The sequence below is a fragment of the Tyto alba genome, unplaced genomic scaffold (assembly GCF_018691265.1).
Source record: "Tyto alba isolate M040663 unplaced genomic scaffold, T.alba_DEE_v4.0 Super-Scaffold_18, whole genome shotgun sequence".
NCBI lineage: Eukaryota > Metazoa > Chordata > Aves > Strigiformes > Tytonidae > Tyto > Tyto alba.
Genome location: NW_024881280.1, coordinates 23,665,891 through 23,683,322, shown reverse-complemented (window position 1 = coordinate 23,683,322; position 17,432 = coordinate 23,665,891). Strand labels below are relative to the sequence as shown.

Sequence of the window (17,432 nt, the reverse complement as noted above, 5' to 3'; positions counted from 1 at the left end):
AGCCTCGGACTAGAGCCCAAGTCTTCTATAGCTAAGCAACCTATTGCCTACATGCCAGACTACTGGTCTCCCTCTTCTTCACCCTTGTCATCCTCCAGGACAATGGTTCCTTATGCAGATCTCACTGCCCTGCCTCCTCATCACTGCCCCATCACCTTTCCAAACGCTGATTCTTTGGGGCTGTCTCATCATTCCCACTTTATCAGTCTTTCTCACGCTTTCCCGCCCTTTTCCTGCCTACTGCCTCCCAGTAGCAACATGCTCTCCAGTGCAGAGCCCAACCCAGTAAACTCAAAGTTTCTGAATGTCCACTCCATGTTATGCCTCGGCTTTGTGAAAGCAGCATCAGCAGCCTTTGGGAAAAGGCTGTTCAAGGGTTTTCCTGAACAGTTCACTAGCACTAACATAGCTGCAGTGCTACCAGTGTTCCCAGAACTGCAAGTCTTACCACAGGAAAGGATTTGACAGCTGCTGGTAATACCAAGACCTTAGAGGTCTGCAGACCTCTTCTGACCTGTCATCATGTAAGGGCCCCCATTCTTTCTACAACCAGGGAAGATGAATAAGCAGTAGGTTTCCCTCTCTCTCCCCTGACACATACTATGATAATATAAAAGCTGAGAGAGGCTGCAGGTAGCTTTGTGTTAGCTACGGAGGATGACTCAGTTGCACTTATGTGGCTGCAGATGTCTTAAATCTTGACCAACATAACTTTTGACTTGAGTAGGAAAAACCGTCCCCATTTTAAAGCCAGACTAGTTAAAAAAAAAAGTTTCACTGCACAGTTCCCTCTCTGAGTAACAGGCACCATCTCAAGTCAAACTGGAGACTGACATGAGGCTGACAGAAAGGAACAGAATAAATGCACAGACAGCAGGAAGAGAAACTGAACGAGGAGCCACTGAACAGCCTTTCCACATTGTTTGTGACTGCCAGAAGAGATTATCCCAGACAGGTCAGATTCTAAACATGCTCTTCATACCAGGAGCCCTCCTCTCTCCTCTAAGACTTGTTTACACCCATTAGAACAATTGCTTTTCCCTTTCTTTTCCTTGAAGGGTGTCAACTGAGCAAATGACAAAATCCAACTTTTAGACACTCTGCCTGACAGTTTTTCTTCTATCTCCACTTTCTGAGAGCACATCGTGTACTATGGGGGGGAAAAAAAAAGAAAAAACACCACCAAAAAACAAACAATGCAGCAGCTGCAGTGCAAACCACCAGAGCTTAAGGGTGATCTGAGAGGGGCATTTCTAGGACTACTGCACTGAGAAGGGAGAAGATATTTCAGCAACTCCAGAGACCATTAGCACCCTCAGCAGATACAAAGCCACTGCCTCCAACCTGGCTACTACTAGGTCCTTTAGGCACAACTGCTGGCAGGAGGGCAGAACTTCCTGCACTACTTAACTTCCCCCCCAAGGAGCTTCCACAGCAAGCTGGTAGGAAATGAGGACAGAACTCCCTGCAGACTAGCTGGCTACAGTATATCCTATTATGCAGCCAGGCACAGATTGCAGTGGACTTTCTCCTAAAGAAAAAAAAAATACCTTTTTCATACAACAATTCAGCATCAGGAACAGATTCAACACACCATGCTGCCCTCAGAAACAGACCAAGACTGCTGAAGAGAAGCAAGCAGCAAACCCAGTGTGCAAGGAGAGATGGCAAAAGATGTTCTCCAATCCTTCCTTCCATTTGCTTCATGGGGACTCCCAAGGAGGCCGATGCAGTCTGCACATCTGCATGCTCCACCTGACCTCCACTGGGATGCCTAGCAGCCATACCCTTGCCTTGAGAAATTACTGTCACTCTGTGCTGTGACTTGCACTCAGACACAGCTCCATATATTTCTTAAGTTAGTACTTAGATTAGTTCATTGCAAGTAACTAACTGACTAGGAAAAAAAAAGACAACAGGGTAAGGAAATCCCCTGAACAGAAAACAGATAAAGACTGGGAGAACAGTAGTGGGGGTGTATTCTCCTCTGTGTGCTTGCCTTGCTTTTTCTTCTTCCCTAGGCACTTGCTTGTTACCACTACTGGCTAGAAAGACTCCTGCTCTGTGGCAGCACAGCTATTCTTACGCTCCCCTAAAATAACTCAGGCCAGTTACTGCCTCAGCAGAGCATGGAGAAGGAGGGAGAAGCTAAGCATGTTTAGCAGTGATAACTGCACAGAAGAAAGGCCAGACCTTACCGTAAGTGACCATAAGCAGCAAAAAGTTGGCATTGCGGAGCAGACGGAGGATTGATCGCACATATGAATACTCCTCTGTTGGTCTTGACTGGATCAAGGCCTGAGCTCGGCTTGGAGGGTAAGGGGGCTTCTTCTTGAAGACTGAAACCAGACATAAAATACACCTGTTTATAACAGTGCAATAAAGGAGCCTGAGCACACACTGTGGGTAGAGACATTTGAGGGATTGCAAAGGGACTAGTAAAACCAAGTGTACAAAACTCACCATCATCCTTAAGCTTTGATCTCCATGCATGAACTTATCCAGAAATAGGAGAGAACAGGGTCTCTCCAACAATAATTCCTGCCAGTGGGGAAACACCTTGCCTTCAATTAGCTTTCTGTGTGGGCAGTGTCTGTCAGCAACAAGAGAGTTCTCAGGACTAATAATGCCTTTGTCTCCAAGAGGATGGCCAGCCAGATGTAAAAGTGTTGTGTGGAGTTACAAATGTAAAAGTGGAATGGGAAAAGTCAGCTGGCAAAGGTGGCCTGGTGCCCTGTAGTGCCCAGTGCCAAGGGAGCAATGCCCTATGCCAGGTTTTATTTCAGGCCTGGCATTTCTTAGGCTGGCCAACACATCTGCTGTCCCTAACTAGTTAGCATTAAACTAGCATCCAGAAATCCCGGTCCCAGGCAATACTGCTGTACCAGGTGCTATACAGCCATTTTCGTACCTCGTCTATTCCCTGCCCCAGATTCTTCAAAGTCTACATCTGATTCAGCCACCAGGCAACATGAACAAGCTGGCAAGAGGAGCCTATGAAAAATAAATTACATGGAGTTCAGATGACAAGCTCTGCTCTTCAGCGAGCATGCCAATCTTTCATACTAAAAATCTGGCTTCCACTTTACGTGTTAAGCAGGAGAACTGCACCTCTAGTGTCCTGCTACTGCCCTTAATGCTTCCTTCTCTCCACTCATAACTGGTTACCTTTTTTTCTCCTGGGAACAGCTTGTTCCTGTGATGCCATATAACCTGCCTCTAACCCTACCCTTAAGAAGTAGTCAGGTCCAAGACATAATCCAAGGCCCAGCACCCTGTTTGCAGGCAAGATGACTGAACCTAAGATTTCTCGTGGCTTTTAAAAGACTTACTCGTGACAGAGTTTTATTACACAGGCAATCAAAGGATGAAATGAACAATTTGGCAGGCTCATTCACAACCTCTTATACTCTCTTCTACACGTGCTGTTCATCAAGGGCTTGAAGCAGCAAGATCTAGTATTACATGACCCGGCCAGCTGCATGCTAGGACACATCCCCAGATGACCTCCCCGGCCCACTTCCTAGCACACAGGCCCCTCACACACAGACAGATCTTCTCAGTCCCACTTGGTATCATGTGCATGCCCCCACCTCCTTACCTATGACAACCAGGATGAACAGGGCTGTTGCCACACCTGCAGTCATGAAGAACATGATGCTGATGTGGTAGGCCAGCTTCTCCACATCCTCCACATTGGGAACCAGAACTGGAGGAACCAGAAAGCCCACAGCAATGCCAAGCTGAGCAGGACAGAAAGGGGAAACACAGAGGCGTGACATGGAACCACAACACTGACACCACTCCACAGCTCAGCCCCCCGATGCCCAGTAAAGTCTCAAATGAACCTAATCCAATTTCACAACCAAGGTGAAAATCTCCTTTACCACCTAACAATTAAGAGATAAAAGCCAGCTACCCATTGCAATTAGGCCATTAAGAGAGGTCCCCCCAGTGCACTGTCAGAATATTAAAGGCAAGCACAGAATGAGCAGAATGAATACCTGCCTCCACAGTGGAGGTCTCGCTTCCCCTGTTCTCTCCCATGAATATATGTTCCTGTCCACACACACATCCTATTCCTTACCTTGCACCTGCTGTGGTGCTGGCCTGATCACCTGGTAATCCAATTTTGTTCATTAAAAATGGCAGAAAACAAGACCCTTAAAACCGCCTACAATTCTTTGCTGGGTTAATGAGTTCAATCAACTTATTTTCCAGCCAGACACACTCAAGGGTGGAGACAGAAACCTGCCCACTCCTAATGAGTGAGATATTAATCTGGCTCAGCCACTTCATGACACTGTTTGCTAAACGAGCCCCTTCCCAAGACAAGGCTCACCCTATGACCATGAGAAGAACATAGAAAAGCATCAAGGTTGAGAGTGAAAAAGTACTGACAGCACATATCCTAAACATCAAGGTTGTGTGATGGGACTTGACAACTGCCCCTGGATAAAATGCTTGTCTCTGAAGGGCTGCAACAAGAAACCCCTGCAGCTCTGGCCTTTATTGTGCTAAGAGCCCCACATGTCCAGCTGAGGAGCTCCTGCAGTGGCAGCACACACTTTAGTGAGAACATTACAGCTTTCAACTCCACAGCTATTTCACCAGGACAGCAACAAGGAACTGTAGCAGCACAGGCTTTGCCATACTGGTAAGTGGGACTGATGGTGGCACAGGCCTTCAGTGCCATCCTCAAATGAGAGAGAGAAGAAGTAGCTGCTTTGGTGCTTAGGAGCACACTTGTCAAAGTGGGAACCAAAGTGCACTCAGCACATTTGTGAGTACTCTAAACACAAGAGGAGCCTACAAAAGCCACTTTTCCCCCTCCTTTGTGATTCACTGTTTGTGATTGTGTTTTCAGTCACTGTTTGGCTCCCAAGCACTGTGTATTTCCTTGTTCACCTGGCCCTTCTCAGCACTTGCAACCCTCTCAGACATCAGGAAAAGAGCCATGCTTGAGCTCAACTCTTGCTTGTTTTCAAGACTCTGCACACTCACCCCTGTTTGGGGCAAAAGCAATTTTTTTGTTTAGCCACACCCTCATTTTTGCTGTTTCCTAATCTAAGTCTGTTTGCTGTCATGGACAATGACAAGGCACACACAAGAGCGTCCAACAGATAGAAGGACTGAGAAAACACCCAAGAAAGGGAGATGCCCAGTAGCCGTGCAGCCATTCTCATTCTTGTTTGAAGAGTTTTCCAATCTCTTTTGCAGCCTGTACCATTTGCCTGGAGCCAAGAAAGTGGTAATATTACCATAACAGTGCTAACTGAACCAATACAGACTAGCAGCATAAAAAAAATCCCACCTATTTATGCTACACCAATATAGCCTCTATAGAGCCACTGCCCTCATCACAATAAGAGAGGAGGTAGGAGTATGAAAAATGTGGAAATGAGGCTATAGTCAAATTAAGCCCATTGTATTTACTGTTTCCTTATAGGAAACATTAGATCAATATGAACTAATTAATACCACCAGGACCCACTGTCCCAGGACAATGGACCAGAGGTGTTTCTGCCTCACTAATGACTGAACAGCAAGATAGCACCACAAGCCAACTGCTGACCTACAGAAGGATTCTGCAGTGCTCAGTGTCTTCACAGTCCCTGAAAAGGGTCTACTACTCTAGAGGTATGAAAAGCAATGACTAAGAAAGGCGAGGACTATGCTGCCCATAAATCACATCCAAGCGTGCCAGCATACAGAGCAGAATGACCCAGGAGCCCTGTGAGCATGAGCTGACATGTTGCCTGGACTGCCTTCCAGCAAAAACTCTTTGTGCCTTCTGCATACTTTCTCTGTCATATCTCCATGTTTCTGGGATGCTGATGGACTCATTTTGGAAGACTCACTCACTAGCCAGGATGAAGATCACAGAACAAACACACTTCAGGTGCCATATCTGGTAGTTGGGATAAAAAAAAAAAAAAAAAAAAAATCAGCTTGTGCCATACAGTCCCAGAAAACTCTCCACAAACTAACTCCCTCATCCATCCAGCTGGTGGAATTTTGAGACAGGAAGAATGCTTATGTTTCAGAGTTACTTGCTAGACTCAGACACCCTATTTAGTATACAAACAAATAACTTTCAATCATGTCTGGCCAAATTTCTGTGTCAAACAGTGCTCTCCACTGAGACCTGGAATAACCTGGGTCAGGATCAGCAACACACATCCATTCCAAGTTCATTCTTGGTGCTGGGACATCCCAGGGAGTCAGTAGGAAGAGTCACCAAGAAATTAAAGATGTACCCCACTGGTTCAGGGCACTGCCATGAATGAGAATATTCAGGGCTTGGTTAAATGGACTGAGGACAGACAAGTTGTGCTGTCCCGTCTAGCAAGTCAAGGACTGAAAGAGCTTAGGAAGAAATGTAAGAAACTACTAGGAAAGTTAAACCTTCCCAACACCCACATGGCACAGGCAGCCTCTGACACAGGACTAAACTTGCCAGAGCTCAACTTTGTTCAGACATGGCCTATCCCCAGCCTCTTGTCCCAGTAAGTCAGAGCTGCTCTCCCCTGCACTGCCACTGACCCCTGAGATTCACTGACTACCACAGAGCACAACTATCAACTGGCTTAGAGGCTTCAAACTCAGAGCTTCATTAAACTGCATGCCTTCCCCTCCTCTGCACAAGGGAAATGTCTGCAGCTGCACAGAAAAGGCAACTTTTTTTTTTTTTTTATCCTGGTTCTCACCAGGCCAGTGCCCACATCACTATCAGCCCAACAGGTAACACTGTAACCAGTTAACCAGAAAATGTAAAGATGCCTTAGCAATGGAAACATAACTTTTCTCCCTTCTCCACACCTCTCACATCAGGGCTGGGAAAATAAAGCAATGTAAAAACAAGGTTTTTACAGTCTGCAACTGTCTGCGCTACCCTCCTTAGACAGACAATCAGTCATTAGGGTTCATAGTGCAGTCCCTCCCACCAGCATATGAATTAGCATCTCCAACCTTTGTACAAGCCGAAAGCTCTTGAAGACCTATACAGATAGGTAGTTCCCAAAATTCAGCACGTTATTCACCATCCCCACACCCAAAACACACAAACACTGTCCTGATCTCCAAGAATCTCTCCTCAGGAACCAGGCTGCTGGCACTTTATTTTAAGAAGGCTTTAGGGTAATTTTTAACAGAATACCAGGGAAGCCAACAACTACAGAGTGCACTGTTCAGATGACTTATTCTTTGAAGGCTGATAAAGGATAGAAGGAATGTATTTCCTACCTGAATTTTGTCAAGGACCCGTCCCAACAACATCACATTCAAGATTCAAGTGCATGCAAGAACAGGCAACAAAATCAAGAGCACGCGGCTAATATGATGGAGTAAATGTACCCGAAGTCTTGAAATGGAAAATGGGATGTCTAATTTAAGTTTAGCTTTTTATATACTAAGAGTCTGCTGAAGGAAGATAATCAGTGTAGTATCAGCATAAAAATTGTAAATGAATGATCGATTGAGGCGTGGGTCTCCACCTTAAAGAAAACTAAGAGTCAGCAACAGGAATACAGAAGCCCTATAAAATTCCAAAAGTAAGCACAAATATTGACAGAGGAGATCACAAAACCCAGAAGGTCAATTAAAGTGTTAAAAGATAGAAAGAGAGAGATGCTGCAAAGGCAGAAAAAAATGTAACAGTGAGAAATTTCTACAATGTCCTTGCAGGCTAAGTAAGCGTCATGACAGGGATGATGCAGAGACTGCATTTTTGGATTCCATAAATACTCTTTTCTGAGGACAACCTATAAGAGGCAGCACAGTTTGTGATTTAGACCTAGAGCAGCACAGTGTGATCATTATCAATATTACAGAACAGTTCTGCACTGTACTCAAATTCAGTTTCCTTGCAGGAGCAACAAAAAAGAAAAAAAAAAAAAGAAAAACAAAACAACAGCAACAAAAAAAAAAAAAACACCTTCCAAAGAACTGTGGCAATATTTAACTAACAAGAGGGAGCTGCCTAAAAGAAAAAAGCTTGTTAAAAGGATATTAAAATAAAAGCTAAATAAATTAAATGCTTGCAAGTGGCATTAAGACTGTGTAAAGACACTGTATCAGAGGCTCATTGTAAGCCTAAAGAATATTGGCAAAAGATTTTAGAACAGAATAAAGGAATGATAGTTAAGTTTAAAAAAAATAAATAAATAACACTAACCACCACCCAACTCAAAAACTGGACATTATTCCTTCAAGCAAAGAAAAAAAGACAGCAAGCTAGACCAAGCTAAATTAAAACCATAATTAAGCCAAAAAAAGGCTGCGGAACAACTTTACAAACTCAAGACTTCAAACACAGCAAAATCAGGATGTCTGCTAAAAAGTCTGTAGGGCCAAAAGATGATCACTATGGAAGAACATTTGAGAAAGAAGAACTAAATGAAGTCTTGCACCAGCACTCACAACATGATATTTATGGGAGATTTTCACACCAACAGAACCTCTCCATGTGGCAAAATCTGAAGCATTATCAGTGGAAGATGTTAATCAATTTATTTCAACTAATTTCTTCTAAAAGGTGTCAGGACCAGATGGTATTCATCCAAGAGTTTAAAAGAACAAGTCAACAGAAAACCCACACTACTCACACCAAACTGCTAACACTGCTCTGTTAACAAATACTCAAATCAGGAATGGAGGAAGGGAAAAGTGATGTGAATTTTTAAGAGGCCAGCACAGGCAAGAGTCCCAGGAAACCTCAGGGCCAGCAGCCCACTGGTTCAGCCAAATGGACAGACTCTGTAGCAATCAAAAGATTGAAGTTTATACATTGATAAACACCAATACAACAGACTTTTCAGACACTATGATTTAATACCATCTCACCAAGTTCCCAAGCCAAGACTTCAGAGAGTCAGGAGGATACACTCCTTTTTTTACTGTCTTTCCCTTAGCACTTATCACTGAATGGTCTCAGGCTGCCTGACAATTTTGGACTGACCTAGGCCAGATGCTCCCCTGTTCTGTTGCACTCTACCTTTCCAAAGTAAAGGCTTTTTTGGGGGGGGGGTGGGGGGGTGGGGTGGAAATCAAGGGCTTCACTTGCTCTCAGCAGAGCCCATGGCATTTGTCAACATGTCATTGGAGCTCACTCTACCTTTCCACTTCCAGAGGAGTGACTTTTAAACAGAGCCCACGCTCATTTTGATCTGGGAATCAATCTTGCATATACATCACACACACCACCACCCCAGATTAGCCTGGAGAGCAGAAATAGGAGAACTTAACTACCCACTGCAGACCTCTCTTTGAGGGGCATCTGTGAAACTCTATCAAATTCCATGTTTTAAAGCATGAATAAAACCAACACTTCACCTGTGCCAAAGACTTCCCTCTTGGCTGCCCTACTGAGATATCCACACAGTGCCACTGCCAGAAGCCTTCTGAGGGTCACACAAACCCAGTTTCCTCCAGGACCACTTTTCCATTTCTAACAGTCTCCTCCACTGTCTCTGAAAGCAGGGGAGCAGGAAAGATTTGTGTAACTGCTGGGGGGGTGCACTACCAATCTTGAACTATTTACTTAAAATGTACAGCACTACCTCAAATCCTGAACACCCACATCAACTAAGGTACACGGAGATGATGAATCCTCTGGAAAACCAGAGGGACTACCATCCTTTGGAAGAAAAGGACTGATAATTCAATTGTTCTAACAGGTCAGTCCCACTGTACACACCAATTTACTTGTTTTCTGACAGGTATGTTTAAGCCTGTAGGGTCTCACATTTTCAAGATGTTCTTCTCCAGACACAACAGTTGAAAAGGTCTTGGGTTTCTGTTTTTTTTTGTTTTGTTTTGTTTTTTAAAACCGATTCTAATACAAGTGGCTTCAGATACCAAGGGCTTTAAAACAAATCCTGTGGGAGTTCCCAAATGAACAGTGAGAACTGACCTGACAATATGAGCACCAGGAAAGCCAAGGCTCTTGGTGAAAAGTCAAAGCAGCAAGCCTGCACACTACAACTGTTGCTCTTCTAGAAACCTCTACCTCAGATAACTACCACAACAATAGGTTGTCACTCCAAAAATCTTACAGTCATAGCACACAAGCCAAGTACAGCAATGTCTCTGCCATTCAGTAACAGATGAGACTAAATCAGGATGTCACATAGCCCACACTAGCTACCCTGTAGTGCAAACCACTGCAAAGGTGCAGAACATAACTGGTAGTGGCAAAAGGACACATTTGACAAGTGGGAGGAAGGGGATGTTGCAGAGTTTGCTGGATCTGAACAATGTGCCTCTTGTTGCTGTAGGAAAGCCCTTCTGAAAGGGAACAGAAGGGCTCTCCTTCTCACTACGTTGCTTGTACATATATGAGAGGAACTTTGAACCAAGCTCAATACATACAGGACCCATTCCAGATGCCTCTGACAGTTCTGCCAACATAACAAAATGCATCAGACCTGGACCTCCATTCACCCAGGGAACCCCTCTGAGGAGGTACCTATTCCAAAGCCCTGGGCAACAAACCTTCTTCCTCTACTCTTGTCTGTGTGTCAAAGTTCTGCCCTGTGGTACTCCCTCCTTTTCTAACTACAGGTCCTTCCCACACTATAATCATGACATTTCACAGAAGCAGCTAAACTTTCTGACCCTACAATTCACATATCACAATCTGCAGAGAGCGAACAGACACCCCCTTCTAACACCCTGTGACTCCTACTGCACATCAGCTTCCCCATCCTTTGCTATCACCCCAAGTCCCAACTGCCTTTCTATACAAAAGGCTACAGTAGAATTGAAAATACCCAACTGAAGAGCTATGTAAAGCAGAAGTTGCCAGTTCCTACCCAGTATACTTTTGTATGGATTGCTGTCCAGAATATGCTTCTTCCACAACACTGACAGCAAAACTAAAAGAGCCTGTTGAAATCCAGGTAGTCAGGAAGTCAATATACAAAAATGTTTGCAAACCACAGCTTAGTCACCTTTCTTGCAGTGTTTTAAAAAGTTGAAAGGATACAAGTTGTGAAAGGAAAAATTGCAGTCCAAGCCTTGTGACAAGATAAAATAGGGCTCAGGCTCTTCTTTACTCTCCCACTAATGTGGGAAATAATGTATTTTTTCAAACTGCACTTGCACAACCAAAGCTCTTCTAGAAGCAAATCAAACACCCTTCCTCATCACACTTCTGCTTCCGTGTCATAAACACAAACTGCTTACTATGATACAATGTCATATGATGAAGGCTATTTCCCTGTGCAAGTCATTTAGGACCTCTCACCCTCGAATGCACCTTCCCCCAGTTCACCAGGAAAGAAAACACAACACAGCAAACCCACAGCAGTAGATAAGAGAGAGTAAAGCAAGAAGAGGGGTTTCAGCTCTGACAACTACCTCAGCTGCCGTTGGAATCCTCAGTTGGGATATAATACTTTGGCCAAGGACATAAATAGCCAGCCCTGGGGGATCCTGCACAGTAAGTGCTGAGGGTGCCATAAGGCAGCCCCTCCCAGCAAAAATACCAAAGTCATGTAACTCCCATGCAACTTCCACAGAACATAACACAAAAGCCAAGTGCTTCTGTGAGGGAGAAGGGGGAGCTGCCTTTGGCGTGTGTCTGGGAAAGGAGCACCTGATGAAATGTGTAGAAAAGTTCATTTCAGGTTCTAGTGTCCATTTATAGAAACTTAGGCATTCCTGGGAAAGCCACGTTGCTATCTGGTCAACACACGCTCCCACACTGAGCCACATCCAGGATCTTGGAGAGCTGGCCACACAGCACTCCTTGTGATCCAAGTGCTCTGATTCACCCTGCCCTTCTCCACAGCGGGAGAAGGGAGCCAGAGCTGGAGAATGTCAACCCTTAACTACTGCCACCACCAGCTCCTCTTGGTTCCTTACTAAAAGCTTGTCTATTCTAATAGCTAAAACCCTGGAAGATACAGGGCCAAGCTACAGAGGGACGTGAGGCAGACCACCACCTGCCCCTACTTCTAACAGGGACCAAATCTCATCTGAAGAGATGGGTAGCCTCCAGCAGGGACAGAACAGCCAAATTGATCTAGAAGTCCACTCGAAGACAGAAATTTCACAGGACATGCTCCATTTCCACAACACTTCTTAGACTTTCAGATGCTGCCTTCCACAAAGGGCAAAAGGTACAGAACACAGCAGCGAAGCACCGAACAGCAGCACATGCTCAGCACAAACAGCACTGCAGGCTCACCGGCACAAAAGCAACAGCCATTCTGGTGCTGCAGACAGGATTACTCGGCAACACCCACCCCACCCACTACCCGCTACAGACTCTTTTCCCCAATTCGGAACAAGAGGAAAAGACCCATCAGGAGAGACTGAATTTCATTCACAAATTATCATCCAGTTTGTCCACCTCAAAAGCCATCACCTAATCACTGCTAGACTGGCACTCCCAGCAGTCTGCAGACAGCACCTAAAAGCTCTGCTTCAGGCTGTTTCTGTTATGGGAGCCCTGAATCTCTGAAGTCACATGCCAGCTACATCAGAAAAACTACAGACCCCACCTGAAGATCACCAAGGTGCTGCATTGTTCTTCCCCAGAGACAGATTAATACGAAGCTGAAGTTGTCTTCCCTCCCAAACCACATCAACACTTTTTATCAACCCCTGATAAAAAATGAAGAGGCAAAATTACAGCAGAAAGATCATCTAACATGCCTGCATCCTTACCCCCAAGCCCATCAGCTGCTTGTCTCTCTGTCAGGATGGCAAGAGCTAGGAACAAGGTCTGTTTCAATCAAAAAAGTAACAATACAAAGTCACAAACGTTCTTTCATTGCAACACACACACTTCTCTGCATGCTGCCCATGTCCCTTGTCCATCAGGTGACAAGAAGGAAATACAGACCTCAGAGACAGGCCCAAAACCAATATGCCTGAAGAAGCGTGGCTCAAGCCCAGCAGTCCAGCACATGCCATGGCCGCTGAGGCAGAGAGCTGGTACGTGGCCACCAGGCTCTAGCTTATAAATCTCAAAAAGCCACAAGAATTTAACTCATTACCTGAACATCCCCACCACTGTGTTAGTTGTGTCAAGCCATGGCACTGTGTTTCCTCATCCCCAAAAGACAGAAGAGCAAGTATGTTAAAGGAAGGGGCAAGGCCTGCTGCTCCAGCAACCACATACTTCTGCAAATGGTAGTATCTCAGGACAGTGTTTCTTTCCACTGTGGTCCTGTCACCAGAGAGAATGAGGGGTCAGTCTCCCTCCGACATAGAAATCAGGATACCATTTGCTGCAACCTGTCAGGTCTGAACCACAGCCCCAAACAGGGAACTGGCTGATGAATTAATACACCGAAAGGTAGCAGCATGGCCTTAGACAAACCTCTCTCTCCCACCTCTTGTGCATGGGACTTCATGTAGATATCCAGCACCAAGTTCCTCCACAAGTGACACTGGTGACAATGTCGCAGGTACGCTACTACTGATGGCTGTATTTCAGAAGCTTGTCAGACAAATTCCACCCAATACTCAAACACAGCTGAAGGACATTGATGAACTCTCCAAAACATTTCTTCCTTACCCTGGAACTTCCGCCTGAGGTAAAGTCCCCACATATATTTTTTCCTAGTTTTTTTAAGCAATGAGATACTAGTAATATTTTAACAACACTAATATATTAATGCCAAAGTATCTAACATGCAAGTAAAGCCCATTCTATACCTCCCCATACATGCACTTGCAAGGACAAGGAAAAAGAATGGAAAAACCTATGTATCTCCTTGTTAAAAAGAGGAAAAGTAAAATGTCATGAAAACCAGCAGTGGGTAAACAAGAGAATATGATTGACTCCTTCACAGGTGTTCACACTCTTCTCGTCTAGAAGCTCTCCAGCATTGATTCAAGAGTTCTCAACTCTTTGCATTTCAGATACCACAGCCAACATATGACCAGAAACAAGTGAGGAAAATCTGATCCTCTACTAGGTGTGCTTGTTTTTTAAAAGATGATTCAATTATTTACTGTTCAGGACTAACTTTGAACCTGAAGGTTACCATCACTGAACAAGTAGCGGCAGCATCCTGAGCAGACATCACCCCAGCAGACCTGGATGAACCAGCAGGCAGAGCTCTCCTCAGGACAGCACTGTTATGTGCTGCCTAAGGCTGAGAGGCTAGGAGCAGAAAAAGGGCAGATGTATCAAAGAAATTACACTGCCTGGCTTCTCTATGTAGTTGGTTGCAATTCCTGATGGAGAGGGACATCAGTGCTTGGCATTCAATAATAATAATAATAATGATGATAACAAAACATGACAGAGTTTTCCGCCTTGAGGATATGTAACTAAATGACGTGGCAAGGAAAGGAAAACCATACAGTTGTGGAGGAATGAGCACAGGGAATAATTTGCCATGCTGGCATACTGCAATTACCGCTGTATTACAGCCTTTGCTAACACTCCCTAAAACACAGTCTTTAACTGAAGACTCAGGAAAAAAGGATGCCTCTGTTTCTTCCCCCTGCCCAACATCATCAGTAAACAAAACAGCTACTTTTCATTCACTGTGATTATGCACCTCAGGACCCTTAACTAAGGAAATAGGTCCTTCCTATGGAGTCCATCCTGCCTTTAGTCACTGCCATTTCTGACTTCTCTGAAAGGAAAGTCTGGGCTTACAAAGCAAAGGCTAGGTACTGAACTGAGGTCTCATTGCCATGTCAGTTCAACCCCCAGAGCAGTGTGGACAGAGGTGTAGACAAAGTTTGCTTTTCACAATTGTTATACTAACCTGCTCCTTTTAGGACAATGAGGATACTACACACATATATAGCACAGACTGAAAATCTCATTGTTTGGATTTCTTATGCACACTGTTGAGTAACTCCAGCTGAAAAAAAAAGTCTGACAGCAAAATGCTCAGTTACTTATTTACTCCTAAATCAGCAGAGCGCTCATGCCAAGTTAAATGCCTTCCACTCTAAGGATTCATTTAAAACACATAAAAACCAGACCACTAGCCTGGGTGATAAGAGCAGGGCGGAAAGCTTAGATTCACTCAGAGAAAGATAAGTATGTTTTCTCTTTCCAAAAGATGAAAAACAGAGTCCACTTAATTCCCTAGCACTGTTCCACAAACATCAGTTCCTCAAATATCATCTCTGAGCATTTACCTTTTTTTGCCTCAACAGTATCTAAATAAATACAGAAACCCAGGAATGTGGGGAAAGGAGACCTCAAACCCACTGCACACAAAGTTATCTGTGAGGAAGAACCCTGTGTTAGAAACCATCTGAATTGCAAAGCATTCAAATCTAAATAGCAGCCACTCACAGGCTGAATCAAAGATGGTCCAGGGTGGTGCACAGTCATGTGCAGGGGAGTAGACTGGGTCTCGAAGCAAGGGGCACGGGTCCAGCCTAGCAGCTAATGCCAGGTTCTGCTTCCCTCTTCACGTCAGCATTGCAGAGCCACACTCACTTCGCTTAGGCCAAATTGCATCAGAATTGGCCTATCTGCTTCGTGCAACAGGGATGAGCGGGTGTTCCGGTGCAAGGGTCAAGAAGCTATTTCCTTCCTTTTAAAGCTGTGGAAAAAGGTATCTCCTCTGAGCACTAGCTGGCTAGGACAGAAGACTGTCACAGCTTGAGCAAGTACGGGTCACTGGCCTCCCTTATCCACCTTGATACAGGAGTGCTTGGGGAGCTTACCTCTCCCTAGCCTGATGGAAGGTTCATTTCTCTTCCAAGCAACAGCTTGTGGAAACTCTGTATCTACTTTTAAGAGGTATGAAAGTGCTAAAGTCCTCTTCCTCCAGGGCTCAGTGACAAGTACTTTTTTCAGTAGACAACTAATCTCCTTTGTCCCTTCTAGTTGTCAGCAGGAGGACGATATTGCAGTGTCAAGCCCAGATGCAACTGCAGATCCAAATTTGCAGGACACTGTCTAAAGTGTGTTTCTCAGCACCGCACATTCCCCTCCAAACCATTCATGGTTCTACTGAATCTTGTGGACTTGAGATTCGCAGCCATGGGAGTAGGAAGGCACTGGAGAAGACCCTTAGAGTCCAAACACCTCTCAAAGCCAGAATCATATCCAAACTCATGCTGGCCCCCACCTTATGTCCCACCGGCCTCTGCCACCTCCATCAGCCCACAGACTAACCCCAGCTGTGTCCTCCCAGGTACCGGCTGCATTTCCCAAGTGGAATTTCATCTAAGTGCCTGTTATCCCTGATGGTGCCCTCCAGGCCCTGTGCACCTCTTCCCGCTCCCCAGCTCACCCCCTTAGCACTCCCAATCTCCGGCCAGGCAGGCGACAGCCAGCGCCAGGGGCCAGCCAAGGAGGCGGTCACCCATTACCTGGTTCCCAAAGACAGCGAAGGAGCAAGCAGTGGAGACCTCTTGGGAGCTGAACCAGACAGAGGCGATGCGTGAGGGCATGCCCAGGATGAAGACCTGGGCCAGGGAGCAGATGACCTGCCCCAGGACGGTGATGGGGAAGAGGTGCGGCTTCAGGCTGCCCAGCTTCACCCAGGCACCCAGAGCGTTGAGGGCCGAGCCGGCCAGGGCGATGACCCGCAGGCCCCTCTTGTCTAGCAGCCAGGCGACGGGGAAGAGCAGGGGGATGTAGGTGAGCATGTAGCTCATGGAGAGCCAGTCGATGGCGAAGGCGCTCACACCGTAGAAGCGCGTGAAGATGTTGTTGATGCTGCCGTACTGGATCCACTGGAAGGCGTTGCACAGGGAGTAGCTGCTGAAGAGCAGCACTAGGGCCCAGCGACGCCGGGACAGCCGCACCTCGGTGGTGGCGGTGGCGGCGGCAACGGCAGAGGCGGCCGCCGCCGCCGCCTCCTCCCTCCCCTCCTCCTCCTCCTCCTCCTTCTCCGCCGCCGCCAGCCCCGGCACCCCGGCAAGCTCCTGCCGCACCATGCCGGCAGCACAGGCCAGCCCACTCGGTTCGGCTCAGCTCAGCTCCGCTTCCCACTGGCACCCACCTGGCCGGGAAACCCCGCCCGGCCGCCCACCACCGAGCTCACTGGCTGCCGCCGCACGGGGAGGCGCCGCCACCGCCCCCGGCCCGGCACGGCCCGGCCCGGCCCGGCCCTCCCCGCCCTCCGCCCCGCCTCGCCGCGGGGGCGGGAAGGGCGCCCGGCTGCCCGGGGAGGGGGGGGGGGACGCGGCCCCGCGGGGGTACCTGTGGGGCGGTAGCCGTGGCGTGGGCGCTGCAGAAGCGCTGCCCGCCTCACAGCTGAGGGGCCGCGACCCCCGCCGCCCCGCCATTTCCAGGCCCCGGCGAGCGGCGGGGAAGGTTTCGGTCGCCGGTTTATAAGCCGGGGTGATGGGCAGGGCGTGGAGTGACCAAAACCGTGTCCGTGGGGGAGGCTGTGTGCGTGTGGGCAGCGCCTGGCTCAGCTGGAGATGCCGGGGTGGGCGCCTGGAGGATGAGCCGGGTTTGGGTCAGCTTCCAGTGTTTTGTTTTGTTT

At 46.7% G+C, this 17,432-nt stretch overlaps 1 protein-coding gene across 9 annotated transcripts in view; it reads right to left on the bottom strand.

The window, feature by feature from the left end:
* FLVCR2 (FLVCR heme transporter 2) overlaps positions 1 to 17,026 on the bottom strand; it is a 39,460-nt gene extending 22,434 nt beyond the window's left edge. For all 9 annotated transcript variants that reach the window (XR_006165162.1, XR_004409358.2, XR_004409359.2 and 6 more), the window contains exons 1-3: positions 16,309 to 17,026; positions 3,602 to 3,743; positions 2,199 to 2,339 (exon numbers count right to left, since the gene is read on the bottom strand). Coding sequence is in view for 5 of the 9 variants with exons in the window: in XM_033008593.2 (XP_032864484.2) it covers positions 2,199 to 2,339; positions 3,602 to 3,743; positions 16,309 to 16,878 (853 nt within the window). In the remaining 4 variants the exon portion in view is untranslated. The remainder of the gene's footprint in view (positions 1 to 2,198; positions 2,340 to 3,601; positions 3,744 to 16,308) is intronic.
* Positions 17,027 to 17,432: the final 406 nt, after the last annotated feature.